At 47.4% G+C, this 23,679-nt stretch overlaps 1 protein-coding gene across 7 annotated transcripts in view; it reads right to left on the bottom strand.

The window, feature by feature from the left end:
* Nucleotides 1-9,147: 9,147 nt before the first annotated feature.
* Nucleotides 9,148-23,679, bottom strand: part of prdm5 (PR domain containing 5) — a 473,803-nt gene continuing 459,271 nt past the window's right edge. For all 7 annotated transcript variants that reach the window (XM_085963116.1, XM_085963128.1, XM_085963123.1 and 4 more), the window contains one exon: nt 9,148-10,992. In XM_085963116.1, coding sequence (XP_085819242.1) covers nt 10,828-10,992 — 165 coding nt within the window. In that variant the 3' untranslated portion in view covers nt 9,148-10,827. The remainder of the gene's footprint in view (nt 10,993-23,679) is intronic.

Raw genomic sequence — 23,679 nt, 5'->3', positions numbered from 1 at the left:
GACAACCAGGAACACTACAGACAGTTACCCGCAGATCCGACCAAAGAACACACCCGCCAACTCAACAGACTGATCAAAACCTTCGATCCAGACCTTCAAAGCATCCTACATGCTCTCATCCCACGTACTCCCCGCGTGGGAGACTTCTACTGCCTCCCAAAGATACACAAAGCCAACACACCTGGACGTCCTATTGCATCAGGCAGCGGAACCCTGTGTGAGAACGTCTCTGGATATGTCGAGGGCATCCTGAAACCCATCGTACAGGGAACCCCCAGCTTCTGTCGCGACACTACAGACTTCTTACAGAAGCTCAGCACCCACGGACCAGTTGAACCAGGAACACTCCTCGCCACGATGGACGTCTCGGCACTCTACACCAGTATCCCCCACGATGACGGCATCACTGCGACAGCCTCAGTACTCAACACCAACAACAGCCAATCTCCAGACGCCATCCTACAACTCATCCGCTTCATCCTTGACCACAATGTCTTCACCTTCGACAACCAGTTCTTTACCCAAACACACGGAACAGCCATGGGGACCAAATTCGCACCCCAATACGCAAACATCTTCATGCACAAGTTCGAGCAAGACTTCTTCGCTGCACAGGATCTCCAACCAACGCTATACACCAGATACATCGACGACATTTTCTTCCTATGGACCCACGGTGAAGAATCACTGAAAAGACTACACGATAACATCAACAAGTTCCATCCCACCATCAAACTCACCATGGACTACTCCTCAGAATCAGTCCCATTCCTGGACACACGAATCTCCATCAAAGACGGACACCTCAGCACTTCACTCTACCGCAAGCCCACGGACAACCTCACGATGCTTCACTTCTCCAGCTTCCACCCTAACCACGTTAAAGCCATCCCCTATGGACAAGCCCTGCGAATACACAGGATCTGCTCAGACGAGGAGGAATGCGATGGACACCTACAGACACTGAAAGACGCCCTTGTAAGAACGGGATATGACGCTCGACTCGTCGATCGACAGTTCCGACGGGCCACAGCAAAAAATCGCATAGACCTCCTCAGAAGACAAACACGGGACACAACCAACAGAGTACCCTTCGTCGTCCAGTACTTCCCTGGAGCGGAGAAACTACGCCATGTTCTTCGCAGCCTTCAACATGTCATCGATGACGACGAACACCTCGCTAAGGCCATCCCCACGCCTCCACTACTCGCTTTCAAACAGCCGCCTAACCTCAAACAGACCATCGTTCGCAGCAAATTACCCAGCTTTCAGGAGAACAGCGACCACGACACCACACAACCCTGCCACAGCAACCTCTGCAAGACATGCCAGATCATCAACACAGATACCATCATCACACGTGAGGACACCACCCACCAGGTACATGGTACATACTCATGTGACTCGGCCAACGTTGTCTACCTCATACGTTGCAGGAAAGGATGCCCCGGAGCATGGTACATCGGCGAGACCATGCAGACACTGCGACAACGGATGAACGGACACCGCGCAACAATCACCAGGCAGGAGTGTTCCCTCCCAGTCGGGGAACGCTTCAGCAGTCAAGGACATTCAGCCTCCGATCTTCGGGTAAGCATTCTCCAAGGTGGCCTTCGAGACACACGACAACGCAAAATCGTCGAGCAGAAACTGATAGCCAAGTTCCGCACTCATGAGGACGGCCTCAACCGAGATCTTGGGTTCATGTCACGCTACATGTAACCCCACCTGATGCAGGGTCATCCAGACTCGAGTCGACATTGGCTTGTTCTCTCTACACAGATGCAGCCGGACCTGCTGTGATTTCCAGCCAAAAAAAAATGTTTTTTGTCTGTTTTTTTGTTTTTCATACAGACCCCAGCATCTGCAATATTTGACCCCTTGTGACCCCACCTCATTGTTCTTTGATGTAATGTTTCCCTGACTGACCTGTTTGGACACCATTCACACCTTTGACTGCTGTGATTGTCTCTCTGCTGAGGTGCGATAAATGGCAGTTGGAAAGGTTACCTGTAAACATCTGACATGATTCTCTGACTATATAAGCTGTGTCTTTATGCATTTCTCCACTTCACCTGAAGAAGGAGCAGCGCTCCGAAAGCTTGTGATTTCAAATAAAGCTGTTGGACTATAACCTGGTGTTGTGTGACTTCTTACATTTCTCCTCATCCTTGCATGTGCACCTCACATTATGGGCAAAGGGACCTGAAAGCCCTAATGGCCAGCCCTCATGCAGCAGCTATGGGACAGGCATGAACATCAATTGCACATTCTGCACTTAACACACTGGCCAAGCTATTCCACCATGGGAGGCAGTGCACACAAGATCAGGGCGACACACTGGCCAGGCTATTCCACCATGGGAGGCAGTGCACACAAGATCAGGGCGACACACTGGCCAGGCTATTCCACCATGGGAGGCAGTGCACACAAGATCAGGGCGACACACTGGCCAGGCTATTCCACCATGGGAGGCAGTGCACACAAGATCAGGGCGACACACTGGCCAAGCTATTCCACCATGGGAGGCAGTGCACACAAGATCAGGGCGACACACTGGCCAGGCTATTCCACCATGGGAGGCAGTGCACACAAGATCAGGGCTACACACTGTACTTAGAGGCCGTCCTTTCTCTTGCAGGCCAAGCTGGCCAATAATAAGAAGAGCCGGACTGCGACCGGGGGAGGCCGACCCCAGATCCAGCCAGTCACCGAGCTGCAACATCGCGTGGAGCGCATCATGGGTGGCCGGGTGATTGGCCCCGTTGCATGTGGAGATGTCGACCCTGTTCTGGGCACCAATGGTAAGGACATCACCTTTTGGACCTCTCTCGTCCCACTTGCGCATCAGATCTACATCCTTTGCCACTGTCCGACCAATGCGCTGAATGCCACCACTCATGCATCCCTCGCTGACGCCCTCTCCTCACTCTAAAGCTACTCTTGTGCCTTCCTGCTTTCAGATGGTGAGGAGGAGGTTCCTGAACTTGCCAGTGACAGCCCCTCAGAAGAGGAGGGGAAGGAGGAGCAAGAGGAAGGCGGCCCATCAGGGGAACCCTCAGCCGCGGCAACCCATGCGAATGTAGGGGACACGTCTTCCCTGGAGGGGAGCGTGGCGGAAGTGTCGGAGGGGAGGGGAGCTCATGGGACCAGCGGCCTGCAGAAACGCGGGAGGGGGGTGGAAGGTCAGCGGCCATCTCCCCAGAGGGGGGAAGGGTCGGAGGGGAGTCCAATTGCTGGGCCCAGCGGCATCCAGCAACGCAGGAAGGGTCGGCCAGCTCAGCGGCCTTCTCCCCAGAGGGAGAGTCCGGCCTCCGGTCCGGAGATGGTCTTCGCCGAGGAGATGGAACGCCTCGAGGACTTGTCCGCGGACTCGGAGCGCCGGCACACGGAGCTCATGGGGGTAGTGGCATGGTTGCCTGAGGCCATCGAGTCCCTCTCTCGGAGTGTGACCGACGTCGGGGCCTCACAGGCCATCAGTTTGGCGGAATTCGGGGCAGAGCAGGCAGCGAGTCGGGCGGCATTCGGGGCAGATCAGGCAGCGAGTCGGGCGGCATTCGGGGCAGCTCAGGCAGCGAGTGGGCAGCTGATCAGTGGTGCCGTGCTGTCACTGGGTGCTCTGATGAGGTCACTGAACAGGTCAACACGGGCACTCACTGCTGCCACACTCGCTGTGTCAGCCAGGCATCACCAGGGCACCCGGCGCGCTGCAGCAGCACAGCGGTCTGTCCCTCGGCAGATTGGTGCGCATGCTGCAGTGCTGGCCCGGGCGAGTGCCAGTGTCTCAGGTGACCAACGAGCACCTGCCATCTGCCAGCTTGCCCCCATTCCTCCAGCCGCCACTGCCACTCCTCCAGTGGAGCTGCCAGGAGCTGCTGCAGCGACTGATGCTGGCCAGCCACAGCTGCAGCATTCAACAGCCGCCCGCTCGACAGCCAGACCTCGACTAGGCCGACCCCCAAGGGCATCTGCCATCACGACATGTGCCCCTCAGGAGCCTGCCCCCAGCCTTGCAGCAGCCAATGGCCTTACTTTGAGGAGGAGCAGCCAGGCGGGCAGGGGCCACACAAAGATCGCCAAGGCATCGCCCTAGCGGGCCAAAAAGTCGAATGTGTGGCCAGTTGTGTTTGTTTTTTGAGGCCGAGAATTGGATGTTTGTTTTTTGAGGCCGAGAATTGGATGTTTGTTTTTTGAAGGCCGAGAATTGGATGTTTGTTTTTTGAACGCCGAGGATGTGATGTTTGTTTTTTACGAAGGCCGAGGATGACGGCCATTTTAGTTGCACTGTTTTGTTAATCCTCTCCAGGTTGTGGGAGCGAGTAATGTGTTTGAGTGTTTTTTGGGGGTTTCGTCTGTTTTTGGTTTTCATGTGGGAAGGGCCCTGAGTTTGTACAATAAAGCATTTTATTTATTAACATTGTCCATGTTTGATCTTTGAAGTGTTTGTTGCCTTAACCGGCTGAGGGCTTGCGGAGCGGCTGCAATCATGTTCTTTCATTGGCACAAGCCATTCCCTGACAGGGGGCCTAGAAGTGACGTTCAATAAGCCGCCGACGGGCGGCCCTTGGACCTTCTGCCTCCCTCCTGGGCTGGTACTCCTCGTCCTCCTCCTCCTCCTCATGCTCCTCCGGCTCCTCCTCCTGAGGTGGTGGTCCAACGTGAGGTGGCAGTGCCTGAGTCCTGCGGATAGCCAGGTTGTGCAGCATGCAGCAAACGACGACGAATTGGGAGACTCGGTCCTGCGAATACTGGAGGGCTCCCCCGGAGCGATCGAGACAGCGGAACCATTGCTTGAGGACGCCGATTGTTTGTTCTATGATGTTCCTAGTCGCTTGATGGCTCTCGTTGTATGCCTCTTCAGCAGGGGTTGTGGGCGCGCGGAGCGGGGTCATGAGCCAGGTACACAAAGGATAGCCTTTGTCTCCGATAAGCCATCCTCTTGGGTGAGGCTGTGCCTGGAACATGTCAGCCACAGTTGTCTGTCGCAGGATAAAGGCATCGTGGCTGCTGCCTGGAAAGCGGGCATTGACAGCTAGGATGCACTGCCTGTGGTCACACACCAGCCATACGTTGATGGAATGGTAGCCCTTCCGGTTGCGGTAATCCTCGGCATGCTCCAGAGGTGCCCGCAAAGCCACATGCGTGCAGTCAATGGCGCCCTGCACCATGGGGAAGCCCGCTATTCTTGCAAATCCCACTGCACGCTGCTGCTGCTTGTCCAGGGTCATGGGGAAGGAGATGAATTGATGTCTCCTTCTGAAAAGGGCATCGGTCACCTGGCAGATGCAGCAATGCACGGCGAACTGGGAGATGTTAGCGATGTCCCCAGCAGCGGATTGGAAGGAGCCGGTGGCATAGAAGTTGAGAGCCACCGTCACCTTCACTGCCACCGACAGAGACGTCCTGCGCATCAGCTGTGGCTGCAGATCTCTGTGAAGCAGCTGGCAGATGTCTGCAACCACCTCCCTTCTGAATCACAGCCTCCTAGCACACATCGCGGCAGACATGGTCAGATAGGAGGACTGCTGGCGGTATACCCTGGGTGTGTAAGGCCTCAGTTGGCGACGCCTGTTGCCCCCCTCTGCGTCTAGCCAGGGCTGCCACTCTCTCACGGCGTCTGTAAGCCCTTCTGGCATAAGGCTGAAAGTCAGCGTTGGCACCCAATGCAGCCCCCATTATATGCTGGCAAACACTGAGCTCTCAATGAAGGCAAAGATAATTGCTAAGCTCTGGCCTGAGCCAAAAATACCTGTCCTAGTGTTGGTCCAAACCAGTAAGCTCTCCTCCTTGGTCTCTCTCCAAAAAACCGTTGCACAAGAGTGAATGCTGCAAAATGGCTGGCCTTTATAGTGCAGGGTAAGTGCCCTTTAATTAGCGCTCCCCGCGGCCCGCCTCGACTGTGTACCGTTCCACTTCACAGTCGTTAGGGCCGCCCGGCGCACAATGGGCCGGTGCGAGTGAAGTTCCAGTTCGGGGCGCACAAAGGGCGTTGCACTAGGAAATGACGTCATGATCTGCGCGCGCAGCAGGGCGCGCGCTAAGACTTTGCGCCGGCGCTAAATGTGTACTGAAGTTGGGGCGAGACGCAGATCGCGCTGCGCCCGGGCGCTAAGCGCCTAGCGCTCGAGATCTACTCCTTCTAAGGCGCTAACGGCTGGCGCGCCCAACTGAATTTCTAGGCCTATATTTTCAACACTTTACCTTATTGGACAGATCAGTGCTCACCTTTAGAAGTGTCTGAGTTCCAGTGAATGTTGAGACATAACTTCCCCCTCCCCCCCATAATTGTGATGAGTGTGAAAGGACATTATAGGGATGCTTTATGGTGCTGGTGTGGCGTGGTGTCAACCTGCCGCATTAAGTGGCAGCGAGGGTGTACAGCTTCAAGTGAAGTAAATCTGTCCATGGTGATAACATCGCTGGCGTCCCGGGCAGCAATGTGGTCAGGTGCTGTTGCCCTGTTTCCTGTGCAGCATCAGGTGATGGTGGAGAAGGTTGGTGTTGTTGGTGTTGGGGCTGATTGTGGAGGGATTCTGAGGACCAAGGTGAGAATTTTTCCAAGGGCACCGATGTTGCTGGAATAGATGGCAGCTGAAGTTGAGATGACAGAATCAATCTGTCAATGGTGAGAAAGCTTGCTCCAAGGAGGTGACAGTGGATAGAGAGTTTACTCCAAACACTTCCAAACTGCATACAATTCAAAACTGTCTTCCAAGTCCTGAAAGCTCAAGCTTTTGACATTGGAAAGTGACCAGCTGTGAAATGGTAGCTTTCATACCACTTTTGCAGCTGTCACCTATTCACAGCAATGGGGAGACATAGAGAACCCGACCTACTTACCTGACGTGATCCCCAAGCGATGGGAATCTGGTTAAAAAAAAGTGGTAAAATAGAAATAGGCTGGCAAAATTGTAGTTAACAAGCATTTAACTATCTTAAATACCTCCCCCACTGCTGGGTGTCGGGTCTGTTCTGAATTTGCAGACCCGACACTTTGGAAACTTACATAGAGGCGGGTTCCCAACCCACCGTCAATCATTTCGATTTTGACAGCGGACCTGCCTCCGAACCCGCACTCTGAGCGCTGGCAAAATTCAGCCCAAAGTTACTGTCCAGGAGTGGTGTTCCAGCTTCCAACAGCCTTTGGAAGTGAGGCTATGGAGTTCGCTAGGAATTGTGGGAAATTAAAAGGGTAATGCATTAAAAGGGGCTGTCTGGGCTGCATCCTTCCTTCTACTTCCTCCTCTTCTGTTTCTCTATCTTCTGCTTCCTCATCTTCGGCTTCCTCCTCTTGTTTTTTCCTCCTCAGCTTCTTCCTTATCCCTCTGCGAACGGATGCTGTAAATCTGAAATGACAGCATAAAATATTGGAAATACTCAGCAGGTCAGGCAGCATTTTGACCTGAGATGTGAACTCTGTTTCTCTCTCCACGGATGTTGCCTGACCTGCTGAAGATTTGCAGCATTTTCTGTCTTCTCAGAGGCCTTCCTTTACTATCTAAGGTCTTGCAAACATCCAGCAGTGCTCCGTACACACTTAAAAAACTTTTAACATCTATTGCAGCAAGCCACTTCATTAAAATCAAAAAAAGTCCAAAAGCTTAAATGCAAACTTACCTGAAAGATGTTTGTGTCTCTTTAAGAGGTGCTGATAGCGCTGGGTTTTCATGGTGAGTTTAGGACAAAGCGCTGAACTCAGCGCAAAGGTCCAAGTTCGCCGAGGTGATGTTATGTCGGCGTGTCGGCGTGCACGTCACCGCTTTCTTATTTAAATCTGCTGGGCGATGGACCTTACCGGAAGCGCTGCCAGGCCTAGGAAAATGGGGGATGCCGCGGGACATAAGAAATAGGAGCAGGAGTAGGCCAATCGGCCCCTCGAGCCTGCTCCGCCATTCAATAAGATCATGGCTGATCTGATCCTAACCGCCAATCCACTATCACAGAACCATCTCCTGAATCTAACAGAATTAGACACACGAAATAGGAGCAGGATCAGGCTACACGGCCCCTGGGCCCGCTCCGCTACCCACAGGGCCATGACCGATCCGAACCTAGACTCATGTCCAAATTCCTACCCGCTCCCCGTAACCCTTAATTCCCTTTACTTCTAGGAAACTGTCTATTTCTGTTTTAAATTTATGTAATGATGTAGCTTCTACAGCTTTTTGGGGCAGCATATTCCATGAACCTACCACCCTCTGAGTGAAGTAGTTCCTCCTCATCTCAGTTTTGAAAGAGCAGCCCCTTATTCTAAGACTATGCCCCCTAGTTCTAGTTTCACCCATCATCGGGAACATCCTCCCCGCATCCACCCGATCCAACCCCTTCACACTCTTATATGTTTCAATAAGATCGCCTCTCATTCTTCTGAACACCAATGAGTAGAGTCCCAATCTACTCAACCTCTCCTCATATGTCCATCCCCTCATCCCCGGGATTAACCGAGTGAACCTTCTTTGTACTGACTCGAGAGCAAGTATGTCCTTTCTTAAGTATGGACACCAAAACACCACAAACTGGCGAACGAGCAGCAGCCGTCCTCTTTTCACGATTATATTGCCAGTAACAGGTTTCGTAAAGCCCCCGTATTTTTAGCTCTTCACGACTCAATTGGATGAATCTTCACAGTCAAAGTCTTTTCTCCCCAACTCCTGTATTTTTAGAACTAATAAATGAAAGTGCTCAGAGAAAATGTAAAAAAACACAATTTCTTTTAATGCTCCAATGGTTTTTCTCTGGTTGCTCGCAGCAGTATCCTGGAGGCTCCAGGGCAATCCTGGAGGCTTGGCAACCCTACCCCTCTTACATCATAGTCCATGTAAGGAGCAGTCAGAGACTCCATCCATTACAAGGCTGAGCAGGAATTCCCTCACAAGGCCAGGATTTGTCGTATCTGGTTCTTGACCCAACTTGCAGCCCTTACACTACACAGTGCCGCAGGAATTATGGTAGCAGTATGCTGGAAGGGCCGAAGATGTTCCACACTTCTTTAATTTAACAACTGTCACAGTCTTTGGGGGTAAATGGCATCATTCACAGCAGTCTGTGGTGCATACTGTTCTCTTATGACTATTTGACAATTGAAACTAGAGATGAAAGATGCAAGAGTAGAAAAATATAAGCTGTACATCAACGTATCTGAACAATAATCATTTACTTCTTTCTATTTTCTGATAGTGTTTGACAGAATTCTTATAAAATGGATTTAAAATATTTGAGTTATAATATAACCAATGGCATGTATGAGGTTTAGATATCTATTTTGAATAAAAAAGATTAGACAATACAATTGTTTTAATGTACAAATATTGCTATATAATCTACACAGTGAGAGCAATTTTTGAAAAATTATATATCATAATACTTTCATTTAATGACATTATTATTCCTTACAAATCTACAATGTTTCTATTTATTCTCGGGATGCAAGGCCAGCATTTATTGCCCATCACTAGTTGCCCTGAGAAGGGGTCGGTGAGCCTTCTCCTGGAACCGCTGCAGTCCTGGTGCTGATTATATTCCTATGTAGGATGCCCACCTGCCCCAATATGTTGGAAATTCGAGTGCGATCTGGTGATTTCATTAGGCGATGGTGGTGGATGAGGGGTTCTGCGCTCCCTCCCCTAGAAAGAACGTACCTGTGCTGCCAGCAGTCCCTTTTTAAAGATAATTTAAACAAAAGTCTACATTTTTCTTTGACGTGAACCAGGTCCCAATTTCCAGCACACTCCCACTGAAGCTATGGCAGGAGTGTGGCAGAAGGCCAGTGGATTTTCAGCCCTTACAGTTCTTTTGCAACAAATATGATAATAAACAAGTGTTTACTTGATGCACCATATTGTATTATGATTAAAATGATCCTGATAGGAGTCATCTCACTTAGTGCTTCAGCCATTTCAAGCTTCCAAATGTTGGCTAAAAATTACATCAGCATTTGACCTGATTACGCCAATGAACAGAGCAGGTCAAATGTCAATGTTCAGTCCCTGACTGGCTATAACGGAGTTTTCTTCTAACTGATCAAGGACTGAATTTTACTAATGTGGGTCTGATGTCAAAAAACAATGGTGAGATGTTGGAGGCAAAGACCACCACTTAAACTATTAGCATGAACTAGGTCAGAGCACAAAAAGAAGTCAAATTACAGTTAAAATGTAGCATATAGGTAATAAATAATATAAAATTAATCCAGAAAACATAGCAAAAAGGGAAAAAGAAGAGAAGGAATGGAAAGCAGAAGTAAAGTTAATTTTTTTATTTTATTTAAACAAGGTTTAAAATGTATATTTTGCTAATTAGCATTATTACAGTATTAAAGTTTCTTGTGACATGAGTAGTATTATTATTGGTACAAATTGTTTTCAGCATCAGTGTGTGAACTGAAATCTGGAAAAAAAATTGCCTGCACAGGAGAACAGAATTTCCTGGTACTGCTGACCGTGTAACGATTAACAACTACAAAGTGCCTTTATCCAGTTAATGGTTATTAAAATGAATAGTAAAAAGAAAAATATAGGTTATGGTGTGTTTTTGGATGTTGCACTAATAGTCCTCAGTGGAGTACCCAATTGTAATTAAAACATCTTGTTATGATAGCTGTAATTTTAAACTCTGTATATCCCCTATTCTCAGCAGGCTGTCATTTTCAGTAAAACAAAACATATTAACTGTTGAAGAATACTCATCATATCTTTGTAACTTAGATATGTCTGGAAGGTAAAGCATTCTAGCGCTACTGACAGCTGCAGTCAACCACAGCGCTGAACAATAAATTGTCCGAGCTCCAGGAATTTTGAAGTTCTCCGATGGAATGTGAAAATCAGAGCTTTAGCTGTCTGTCTCTCCATGCACATTTTCCATATGAACCTTGAGGTAGTCATTTCTTGTAAACTTCTTGTGACAGAGCTGGCATTCTGCCATTGGTCGATTTGGGTTGTGTGTCAGTTTGTGCCGAATCAGCATTTTTTTTAAGCTGAATGATAAGTCACAGACCTGAAATAATGAAAAAACAAAAGAAGTCAATGAGAGGGATGACTTTAGGTTTACCCCAAGCCAAGCCTCACTGCTTGGTACAACAAGGGCATACTAAATAGTGAGTACAACATCAACAGCTGATGTTGAGAGATCACAACTAAATAGAGTCTATGAAAAAAACAATGCTCTCTTTCCATGGCAACAGTGCAAGTTTGGAATTCTACCCATTGTGACTGGATTGTTTCTTATCAAATTAATAAGTGTTTTGCTGACAATTTAGGCATTTTTCTATTATTGTAACCATATTTGTCTTTTCTGCGAGTTTGGACTGGGCAAGCAGTATCCCAGCAAGCTGCTTCTAATTTTTAAACCACTGGCTGGAGACCAGTTCAGTTTTAATCTGGATTTATTGCTGTTGCCATTTCCAGCATTCTTGATGGGACACTGGCAGGTTGTTAGGAATCAAATCATCTTGATTTAGATCTGTACTGCATATTCACTGAGCTCCAACTATAAATCCCTATTGCCAGAGCTGGGAAGGAGAAGCAAAACGGACGTTTGATGCAATTACTTTTTTTGCCCCCGTGTGCCAACAAGCATTTGTGTCAGTGTGGCAATTCAGCCAGATCACTAAATTCAACTTGCTGCTCAGTAACCCAAAATAGCCCCAGAAGATCCTATAGATTCTCCTCACTCTTCTGTACACTCATTTAAAAAAATCCAAACATTTGTTGTTTGCAATTTCAAATTTATTAAAATTAATGCACAGAGGAAAATATTGGGGTTTGTATTAACTTATTTTCTCTGTTTCCTTTTTTTCATAGGTTTCAAACATGTAAAAAGTTCCAGGCAACTTTCTCTGGACAGCCATTATTGGTGGGGTTTATTTTACTAAACTTCTATCAATCAACATGAGGTTATAAACATTGGCCTAGAAATTCAGTTAAGGCCCGCCAGCAGGCTAACGCCCAAAAGTTAGCGCTGCGCGCGGAGCCCGTATCGACCGCCAGAAATTCACTTTTAGCGCCCCAATTCGGAACCGGGCGCTGTTCCAGGGTGTGCCCGCCTCCGCTTGGGGCGCTGAAAGTGAATTTCAGCGCTCCAGCTGCCGCTGCGCCACCCGATGCGGTGCGGCAGGCTGGGGTACTGCAGGCCTCCTCCTTCTCTTAAGGAGGAGCTGCCTGCAGCCGTGAGATCGCCGCTGGATTCTGCCAGCAAATGAGCCCGGCACCACGGAGAAGTGCCGGACTCACGGGAATCAGCCACCAATGCCGCGGGGGGGTGGTGGAGGAGGCCGGGGAGGGAGGTGCGGGCAGGCGGCCGCCGAAAAAGCGGCCGGCCGCACCTCCACCTTAAAGCGCCCCAGTAGCACAGCAGTACGGCCCCGTTTCACGAACGTTGTTTGCGGCCGCTGCAGAAGAGGCGGCCGCAACTAAATATGGGGTTTGGGCCGGAAGCGGGGCGGTACCGGGGCACTGCGCACACCGATGACGTCATCGGTGTCGGCGCAGCGCTACCGGCTACCGCCGCCATTACCGCAGCGCTGAATATCAGCGCAACCTCTTATACTGGCGCAGAAACCCTCTTTAGGCGCCAACTGGGCGCAAAGCTTGCAGCGCCCAACTGAATTTCTAGGCCATTGTTTAATACATAGTTAAAAAAAGACATCATAAGCAGAATAATAACTAGGATTTGTTTGTGTTTGTCATCATTATACTTTAGCTTTTTACAGTAAATTAGCACCTCTTACAGTGATACCAAAAAATAGAAAAGCATCTTAACTAATTTTGTTTTCAAGACTAATAGACGATAAAATCAATAATAAAACATGGGTAAATAGACATTAGGGCCTAGAAATTCGGTATAGCCGCGTTTGGGGCGCTAGTCCTGGCAATGCGCAAAGTTTAGCGCCAGGCGCAATTTAGCACCACCTATTGGGTTGCAGCGCCCCTAAAGGTGATTGCGGCGCGAAATCAGGCGCTGCACGCTACTCTTAAGGCGCTAACCCGGCGGCGTAACCCAATTTCGCGGCGGCGGGGCGCAGCGAGGGTGCTGTCAATAATCACTTTCCCTGAGACACACTGGCACCGGCCAGCTCTTAAAGGGGCAGGTCAATTGGCATCACCAGACACACTCTGCCTTGTAGGCCTTCAAAGCGGTGGGAGCCTACCTGTGGCGCACCAGCCTAGCAAGCCATGGAAAGGGTGAGGCAGAGGGCGGAACGCCTCACTGATGGGGCATTGGATGCTTTGGTTGGTGCAGTGGAATCAAGGCCAAGGAAGATGGTCGGAATGTGATTTATGTTTTGGACAGTCTCCCGGGTGCGAGAGGCAGTTATGTGTCAGTGTATTAGTTTTGCTTTCTGTTGCCATAGCTTTCTCATGTTTGAAGGAACCACATTTTGTGTAATGAAACACTTTCTTCATTTACAATGGCCATGCCTTCTATTTACATGCATCTTGCCCTTCACAGGCTTGGGGGTATCAGACCGGTTCCATTCCTGTTCTTGGAATGGCAGCAAGCATTCCGTGAGAGGGGCCTAGAAGCTACTTCTGATCAGCCTCTGACGCACAGCCTGAGAAGAGCCGCTCGCATAGAAGTTCAGCCACCGACAGAGATGTCCTGCACCTTATCTGAGGCTGCAGATCTGGCTGAAGCAGCTGGTACAGCTCAGTCACCACCTCCTTTCTAAATTGCAGCCTTCTGACACACTGCTTCTCCGGCATGTTCATGTAGGAAAACTGCTGTCGGAAAACCCTGCCAGCGTAAGGTCTGCTGTGGCGGCGTCTCTTGGCCCTCCTCCATCTGGCCATGCCCGCCCCCCTCTCCCAGCGTCTCAGTGCCCTTTCCAGATGATTCAGCAGCAGGACGTTCCCCTCCAATGCAGCCCCCATAATAAGTGCCCACAGGAAGGTTCCCCATTGTCAAGGCTCACCAACAGCAAGGTGATGGTCAGAAGGCTGAAGATTGTCTGCCTGCGCTGGCTCAGTGGTCAAATGGCTCTCAGTGTGCAGCTCAGCAACTCTTACTAGCTCTCGAGGAAGTTGTGCTCAAAAAATGGCTGCTGCTTTTAAACCACACCAGTCCCCTTTAAATAATGCTCCTCCAGCCCGAGAGCGACTTGGTAAGGTCCAGGTAAGCTGTCACTATTAGTGCCAGGCGCTACGGAGGGGGGCCCCACTGAATTTCCGGTCCGGGGCGCCCAAAAGGCGTTGCACACTCAAATGAAATCATAATCAGCCTGCGCCCATGAGCGGGTGCTAAGATTTAGCGCCGGCGCTAAATGCATGCTCAATATGGGGTGAGGCGCTAGGCGCCTTGCGCCCGCCCGGAAATTGGCTAGCACCCCACTTCTCGGTCTCTTTAGGCGTTAATCGGTGGCGTTAACAACCGAATTTCTCTCCCTAGCAGTCTTAAAGAAACACAAATGATCTTGTATAAAAAAATATTCCTACAGTGCAGTGGTACAGCTATGCATAAATTTGATCAGAGAGGTTCAATGCAGTACTCCTATTACTGAAATGATCAATATCTGTAAGAAATACATGTACCTTATGAAAACTGGCACCAAATATTTGCCACTGCAGCGATGAGCTGATGGGCAATAAACAGCATTCAGGTCAAAGAGAAGTTAGCTTGACTTCACAACTAGGCTATTTCCTCTTGGAAGCATAAATGTCCAGTTGAATTTACTACAGGTCGCAACATTGTAAGGAAATGGAAGAAGAAAGAGGCTGCATACAAATCAAAACAGCAGAGGGGGTCCAGAGTTTACTGGCATAAGAAGAGAGAAAAGAATTATTAAAGAGTTAAAGAGAAATCCTAGAAAGACAGTAAAGGAGATCCCATTTAAATAAAAATGGTATTGAAGTGCATGCACATAGGAAGCAACTTTAATAAGATAAAGAAGCTACTGTTCAATAGAAAAATGTGGTAGTGTTTTCCAAGCAGTATATTAACAAACCCAAATCCTTTTGGAATCTTAGTGCTATGGAAAGATGAAAGAAACTTTGTTTAGTTATATGGAAGAGTTTATGTTATAAAAAAGAAGGAACTTGCACATATATAGTGCCTTTCATGTCTTCAGGATGTCCCAAAGCACTTTACAGCCAATGAATTACTTTTGAAGTATAATCACTCTTGTTTTGTAGGCAAATGTGGAAGTCAATTTGTGCACAGCAGGGTGTCACAAACAGCAAATTAGATAAATGACCAGCTAATCTGATTTAGTGGCATTGGTTGAAGAGTAAATGTTGGCCATAAGATCAAGACAACGTCCCTGCTCTTCTTTGAATAGTGCCATGGGATCTTTTACTTATGCTTGAAAAGACAGAGCTACATTTTAATATCTCACCCAAAGGACAGCAGTCCCCCCATAATACAGGATTCCTTTAACACTACCAGTTTAGATTATGCATTCCAGTACAGGAGTGAGGCTTGAACTCACAACTTTCTAACTCAAAGGCAAAAGAATTACCACTTCTTTTCATTTTGCACTGAAAAGCAGAATCCATTTAAGGTTGAAATCCATTGAGTGGTGAGATTTCATTAAAAAGCAGCCTCCGGGCAGTGGTTAGCATGCTGGAGAAAAATGTTTTATTTAAGGTTTACCTTTAGAATTCTAGAATCGTACAGCACAGGAGGAGGCCATTCGACTCAACATGTCTGTGCTGGTTTTTTGAAGAGCTATCCCGTTAGTCCCACTCCCCTGCTCTTTCCCCATAGCCCTGCAAATTTCTCGTATTCAAGTATATATCCAATTCCCTTTTAAAAGTTACTATTAAATCTGCTTCCAGTACCCTTTCAGGCAGTGCATTGCAGATCACAACAACTCGCTGCATAAAAAAATTCTCCTCATCTTCCCTCTGGCTTTTTTGCCAATGATCTTAAATCTGTGTCCTCTGGTTACTGACCCTCCTGCCAGTGGAAACAGTTTCTCCCTATCTACACTATCAAAACCTCTCATAATTTTGAACGCCTCTACTAAATCTCCCCTTGCTCTAAGGAAAACAATCCCAGCTTCTCCAGTCTCTCCACAAAACTGATGTCCCTCATCCCTGGTACAATTCTGGTAAATCCACTCCGCACCTTCTCCAAGGCCTTGACATCGTTCCTAAAGCGTGGTGCCCAGAATTGGACAATTATGACTTATAAATTAAATACAGACTAAGCAAAAAAGAAATTCAAATCAATAAATCCTTTGAATTAGACTCCCACTTCACAGTAACTAAAGGGAAAGGATTTAAGGATTGACATTATTTCTCACTGATGGAGGGTTCCTTAAGGTATGATGGTGCCACTAAGGTGCTGATGCATGAAGTGTAGCAAAGGAACGTTGCTCTTATCGGCACTCAAGGACCTCCTCCCTGGAGAAGAATTAACCAAAGCACCTAGTTAGGTAACTGACAGAGTGATTGCTCTCTCCAGCACTCAGTGCACCTAACTACAAATGTGGAGGAAGGGCAGGGGAGTGGGACTAACTGGGAGTCGGCACGGGCTCAACGGACCGAATTGCCTTCTTCCATGCTGTAACCATTCTATGATTCTATGATGTGAGACCTGTGGAAAGGTCCCGAGGTAATGTTGCCCAGTAAGAGTACCAGAACTTGTTTAAATTGTATTGCTTAACCCTTCCAAAGTGTTTATGCAACTTTACAGCATGGCCATACAGCAGCACAGCACACCTACAAGCTCCAACTTACATTTGAATCTGTTGTTACAATGGAATCTCAACAAGGCTTCGCACCACAAATCCTTTCAACATACCTAATCTTCAAGATGCATGTTCATTTACTGACATACAGAATGGGCTGCAGGTTGGGCACATGTCTGTCCCTGTAAGTTCTCCTTAAACTAACATATTGCATCTCATTTTATCCTTGCAGGACAATGTAGTATATAAAAAGAGTAATTTTCTGACTTGGCACTATAGTCGCTCACCAGAAGTGCATACAGTTATTCGGGTGTGCGTGGCACATGATGTTCTAACCATTCATTTAAATCAGTGGCTGGATGGGACAGAAATAGAATGCGAGCCGGAGCTTGAGCTGCACATTAGGCTGAGTCGTGTCATGGCTGCACATCTCGATGACTCTTTTACTGAAGAGACTGGTGCTGCGTCTTTCCTCTCCCGGTACCCAGAGTACATCGGATGGGGGGGGGGGGGTTCTCATCACCATCTTGGATTCGGGAGTGGATCCCGGAGCACAAGGACTCCAGGTAATGGCATGCAATTGTGGTTCAGCCCTTGCAAAGCCTCAGGCTCCCATACTCAGCACACTAAAATGAGAATACCTCTTGCATCAGAGCCGCTCTGCCAAACAGCCACGTAGACTTTCAGTACAACATATAATCAATCGATCGATCAATCACTTCATTCATTTAGTAAGGGAAGATTTTACTATTTTACACTACATTTTGTGTATTTAAGATAGTATTTGACTACTATCTGAATTTATGTTTATAAATTATTGGGAGCGTAGAAGCAGAGTCATAATCAACGCTGAGTTGGCCTGTTTCAAATTTACTAATTTAACACTTTGCTCTCACCAACGTACGCGGTCCCTTTAAATTTGCTGCATGGTATCTCCTCCAGCAGCAGGAGCTGGTGAGCGGCCTGCGCGGGGCCTTGCCACACGGTCGCACACCTTAGAGGGAACATAGGTGTTCGGCCTTCAACAGCTCACCAAAACTTGTTAAGTGGCCCTCCAGTCCAAATAATTGCCCAGCCCTGATTTAAATAGTTAGAAAATCATGCCCAAATTTTCATGCCCAAGGCTCCTCCTTGATGGGTGAATTCCTATAATGCAAGAGAACAGACAAAATGGTGGAAGGCCTAGAAATTATATGCATTGATTCTCATTGAGGCAGCCACTTCCGCATCTTTATTCTGAGAGCATCGTGGAAGTAGAGGAAGACCAAGCTAGAGTTTACCCCAAGCTCAGGGCTAGTACCATACTGTCCTAGTTATGTCTTGTCCTTCATCTCTCACTGACTTGAAGCATACACACAACTGCAGAAACATCATAAGCAACATATTAGAACAGATTCTGTTTGTAGGTATGTCTTGGAGCTGGCAATCCAACTGATTTCCTCCCCTGTTGTTGTAGGTCTGGCAGAAGAGCTGCAAGAACTGCCAGTGATCCGGAACAAGCCTGTTCTGGACTTATTACATGCAGATAGCACCCTCGGGTGGTAGCTATTGTATAGCAGTGTTAGCATACAGCAGAGGTCATTTGACCTCTTGTTCCTGTTTGAACCCGGAAGTAGAATTCCAGGAAGAACCTGACTGAGTAATGGAGAATCTTCCATGAGGGATTCTCAATCTAGTGCCATCTCATCTCATATGCTAGGCCAAACGCAATATCTGTGAGTATCCTTGTTTGTTAACATGATAGCAACTTTGTCAGTGTAGTATTTGACAATACTTTGTTTATAAAAAGTTATTAGTTGGTATTTACAGAAGTTTAGTTCAAGGGACATTTAGTTATACAGTTAGTCTATTCTATTGTTATAAATATGTTTATATCTTATGTAACATCTAATGTATAGTACTCAGTTCTATGTACAAAACATGCTTTGTCTTTGTTTACAGTTTCACAAATTTGTTCAAGTAAAGCTTCAAAACAGCAAACCGGCTTCTCGAGGAATTATTTGAATAAGTCTTTAACTTGCTGGATAGGAGCACGTCTAGCGAGACCAGTACAGTGAAAAGATAGCAATACGGCTAGCTGTGAAGAGCGGAGCAGCAGGAACTCAGAGTAGGCCATCACGACAGAGCCAGCTTAAGTCTTCACCTTGTACACCACACTTACCTCACATCAACATGTCAGAAGATAATACCGAAAACGCTACTCAGCGAGTAGAAGACCTTAAACAGTTAGACGAAACTGTAAAATGTGACAATCAGTCTATAAGCTCCGGTTACTACAGATCGCAAGCTGGTTCACGGTCATCGGTTGGTTCTGGATCGCAAGCTGGTTCATGGTCATCAGGTGGTTCTAGAGTAAGCATGGCCATCGCCAAAGCATGGGCTAAGCTAGAAGCAGCTCAAGCCAGAGCTGCGCATGCCGACAGAGAAATAGAAATAAAAGTAGGACAAGCTGAACTCCAAGCTGGTCAGGCCCGTCTCCAAGCTGATCAGGCCCAACTCCAAGCTGACCAGGCCTGTCACCAGTACGATAGCAAAATACTGCAGATGTTGGAAATCCGAAATAACAACAGAAAATGCTGGAAAAACTCAGCAGGTCAGGCAACATCCGTGGAGAGAAATTTGAGTTGACGTTTCGGGTTGGACCCTTCTTCAAAACTGGAAAGAAAAGAAACTAGATCGGAGGCAGGGCTGCGATCGGACAAAAGAATAAAAGAAACAAAAGAAGTAAAAGAGATTAGAAGCTAGACGAGATGGTAATAGGCTGGGATTAGGTGTAAAGTGTACTGGCAGGGCAAAAGATAGCTGCCAGGTGTGAGAGAGAAACAAAAGGAAAGGGGGGGGGGGAAAAGGAGTGGAACAATTACAAGAGAAAATGAAATGGGGGCCGAGCTTATGATCTGAAATTGTTGAACTCGATATTGAGTCCGGAAGGCTGCAGACTGCCTAATTGGAAGATGAGGTGCTGTTCCTCGAGTTTACGTTGAGCTTCCGTGGAACAATACAAGAGGCCAAGGATGGTGAGGTCCGAGTGGGAATGGAGCGGTGAATTAAAATGACAGGCGACCGGAAGCTTGGGGTCACCCTTACGGACTGAACGGAGGTGTTCCGCAAAGCGGTCACCCAATCTGCGTTTGGTCTCCCCAATGTAGAGGAGACCGCATCGTGAGCAGCGAATACAGTATACTAGATTGCGAGACGCCAGGCTGAACAGGCCCATCTCCAAGCCACATTAGACGCTCTGCAGCAACAAAAAGAGATAGATGCTGCATTAGCTGAGGCACAAGTATTCGAGGCAATTTTGGAGGGAGCTGATCCCGAGACAGCTTACAAACCTTTAATTCCCGTTCCGCGGCAGAGTCAACGACAGTGCACCAGAGATTACGTGAGCGACCATGCCGACATACAGTTTACAAGAGGGATGAAAGCGCGCACATCTCTACAGATACAAGCACTTCATATAACATGCCCCAAGTTGCCAACCAAGGTCAAAGTAGACAGCGTGCCTCAAACCGCAGAATCTCCCCCAGCAAAACGGAAGACACGGTGCAGAGGAATAGAATGCTGAAGAGAGAAATTCAGCAGCAAACCCCCTTTTGTTTCTTTGAGACCCCCAAAAGAGCCCCTACTCAAGGCAACCCTGGCACAGGTCCCAGCACCTATGACCTTGCCAAATACCTTGCACGCAGCCAGCTGGTGACTACAGGGTTAACCAAGTTTGATGACAGGCCAGAGAATTATCGGGCTTGGAAGTCCTGCTTCCACAATGCCATATCGGGCTTAGACCTGTCAGCAGGGGAAGAGCTCGGCCTCCTTATCAAATGGCTCGGCCCAGAGTCCGCCGGACAGGCATGCAGGATAAAAGCGGTCAATGTGGGACATCCGCCAGCGGGGTTGAAGATGGCTTGGGCGAGGCTGGAAGAAAGTTACGGCTCGCCTGAAGCCATTGAAAGGGCTCTCTTTGACAGGTTGGAGAACTTTCCGAAGTTGACAAATAAGGAACCCCAGAAGCTCCGCGACCTTGGAGATCTGCTGTCGGAACTCGAAGCCGCAAAGCAGGACGGCTACCTACCCGGCCTATCGTACTTAGACACTTCCAGAGGGGTAAGTCCCATCATTGAGAAGCTTCCATTTAACCTGCAGAAGTGGATATCGTATGGGTCAAAGTTCAAGCTAAAGCACAACGTTACCTTCCCACCATTCTCTGCGTTTGCCAAATTCATCCGTAAAGAAGCCAAAGCCAGGAACGACCCCAGCTTCAACCTCTTCTCCTCCCACACAGCACTTGCCAGAAGAGACAAGTTTGACAGACATGGAAAGACACCAATACCTGTCCACAAAATGCAAGTGGCTTCAACCGAGAACACGAAGGATCAGAAGAAATCTGAGGATATGAGCAAACAATGCCCCATCCACAACAAGCCGCATCCATTAAAGAAGTGCAGAGGCTTCAGAGAGATGTCCCTCGAAGATCGGAAACAGTGGCCCAGTAATTCCGTTCCAAACGCGTGAGTACAGTCGGGGTACTCACGCGTCTGGCCGGAGGAAATGCCCGTTTTCAGCATGCACAGCGCATGCGGGGAAAACTGGCATTTCCTGTCCTCTGAACGAAGGGGTTCAGAGGCAGCGCGTGCGCAGTAAAATTCCTTTTTTTTTCCAGAGTTGTGCGCGTGTAAAGGCCTCCGGTCTTTACGCGTGGAAAAACAAGACGTAAGTCTTTAGTTTTTCAGGTAAGTGGGCTTTTAGTACAATGTAGACTTTTTTTTTCCACAGGTTTGTTATTTTTAAAGAATTTACAGGATGGTAAGTTTAGTTTTAGACCCTATTTTTTAAAAATTTATTTTTTTCAAAAAATTGATTAATTGTTTAAAACATTTTTTAAAACTTATTTATAGTTATTATAATCAGTGGGATTTTTTTTAAATTTTATTTAAAGTTAAAGTAGTGTTTTGGCAGCCCATACTTTTCATGAGTTTGACAGCTCTTACTGTCAAACTCATGAATAAGAACATAAGAACATAAGAAATAGGAGCAGGAGTAGGCCAATCGGCCCCTCGAGCTTGCTCCGCCATTCAATAAGATCATGGCTGATCTGATCCTAACCGCCAATCCACTATCACAGAACCATCTCCTGAATCTAACAGAATTAGACACACGAAATAGGAGCAGGATCAGGCTACACGGCCCCTGGGCCCTCTCCGCTACCCACAGGGCCATGACCGATCCGAACCTAGACTCATGTCCAAATTCCTGCCCGCTCCCCGTAACCCTTAATTCCCTTTACTTCTAGGAAACTGTCTATTTCTGTTTTAAATTTATGTAATGATGTAGCTTCTACAGCTTTTTGGGGCAGCATATTCCATGGACCTACCACCCTCTGAGTGAAGTAGTTCCTCCTCATCTCAGTTTTGAAAGAGCAGCCCCTTATTCTAAGACTATGCCCCCTAGTTCTAGTTTCACCCATCATCGGGAACAACCTCCCCGCATCCACCCGATCCAACCCCTTCACAATCTTATATGTTTCAATAAGATCGCCTCTCATTCTTCTGAACTCCAATGAGTAGAGTCCCAATCTACTCAACCTCTCCTCATATGTCCATCCCCTCATCCCCGGGATTAACTGAGTGAACCTTCTTTGTACTGACTCGAAGCAAGTATGTCCTTTCTTAAGTATGGACACCAAAACTGTACGCAGTATTCCAGGTGCGGTCTCACCAATACCTTGTACAACTGAAGCAATACCTCCCTATTTTTATATTCTATCCCCCTAGCAATGAAAGCCAACATTCCATTGGCCTTCTTAATCACTTGCTGCACCTGCATACTAACCTTTTGAGTTTCGTGCACCAGGACCCCCAGATCCCTTTGTACTTCAGTACTTTCCAGTTTCTTGCCATTAAGATAATAACTTGCTCTACGATTTTTCCTGCCAAAGTGCATAACCTCACACTTTCCAGTATTGTATTCCATCTGCCAAATCTCTGCCCACTTACTTAGCCTGTCTATGTCCCCTTGCAGGTTTTTTATGTCCTCCTCACTCACTACTTTCCCTCCCATCTTAGTATCATCTGCAAACTTTGATATGTTACACTCGGTCCCCTCCTCCAAATCGTTAATATAGATTGTAAAGAGTTGGGGACCCAGCACTGACCCCTGCGGAACACCACTAGTTACTGATTGCCAGTCTGAGAATGAACCATTTATCCCAACTCTCTGCCTTCTGTTAGATAGCCAATCCTCTATCCATGCCAGAATATTACCCCCAATCCCGTGATTTTTTTATCTTAAGCAATAATCTTTTGTGTGGCACCTTGTCAAATGCCTTTTGGAAGTCTAAATACACTATGTCCACTGGTTCCCCTTTATCCACCCTATATGTTACTTCCTCAAAGAACTCCAGCAAATTTGTCAAACATGATTTCCCCTTCATAAAACCATGCTGATTTTGTCCTATTAAATTATGATTATCCAAATGTCCTGTTACTGTCTCCTTAATAATGGACTCCAAAATTTTACCTACCACAGGTGTTAGGCTAACCAGTCTATAGTTTCCAGCCTTCTGTCTACTGCCCTTTTTAAATAAGAGTGTTACATTAGCAGTTTTCCAGTCTGCCGGGACCTTTGCCGAGTCCAGGGAGTTTTGGAAAATTATTACCAATGCATCCACAATCCCTACCGCCACTTCCCTCAAGACCCTAGGATGTAAGCCATCAGGTCCAGGTGATTTATCCGCCTTGAGTCCCATTATTTTACCGAGTACCACTTCCTTAGTGATTTTGATCGTGTTTAGCTCCTCCCCCCCTTTAGACCCCTGTTTGTCCAGTGTTGGGATATTCTTAGTGTCTTCTACTGTAAAGACTGATATAAAATATTCATTCAGTGTTTTTGCCATCTCCATATTTCCCACCATTAATTTCCCGGTCTCATCCTCTAAGGGACCAGCATTTACTTTAGCCACCCTTTTTCTTTTTATATAACTAATAAAAACTCTTACTATCTGTTTTTATATTTCTTGCTAATTTACTTTCATAATCTATCTTCCCTTTCTTAATTAA

This window comes from Somniosus microcephalus, chromosome 2 (assembly GCF_052327205.1).
Source record: "Somniosus microcephalus isolate GS21.2 chromosome 2, FLI_Smic_1.0, whole genome shotgun sequence".
Taxonomy (NCBI): Eukaryota; Metazoa; Chordata; class Chondrichthyes; order Squaliformes; family Somniosidae; genus Somniosus; species Somniosus microcephalus.
Note: the sequence above shows the minus strand (reverse complement) of the source record. Positions and strands in the feature narration are given on the sequence as shown.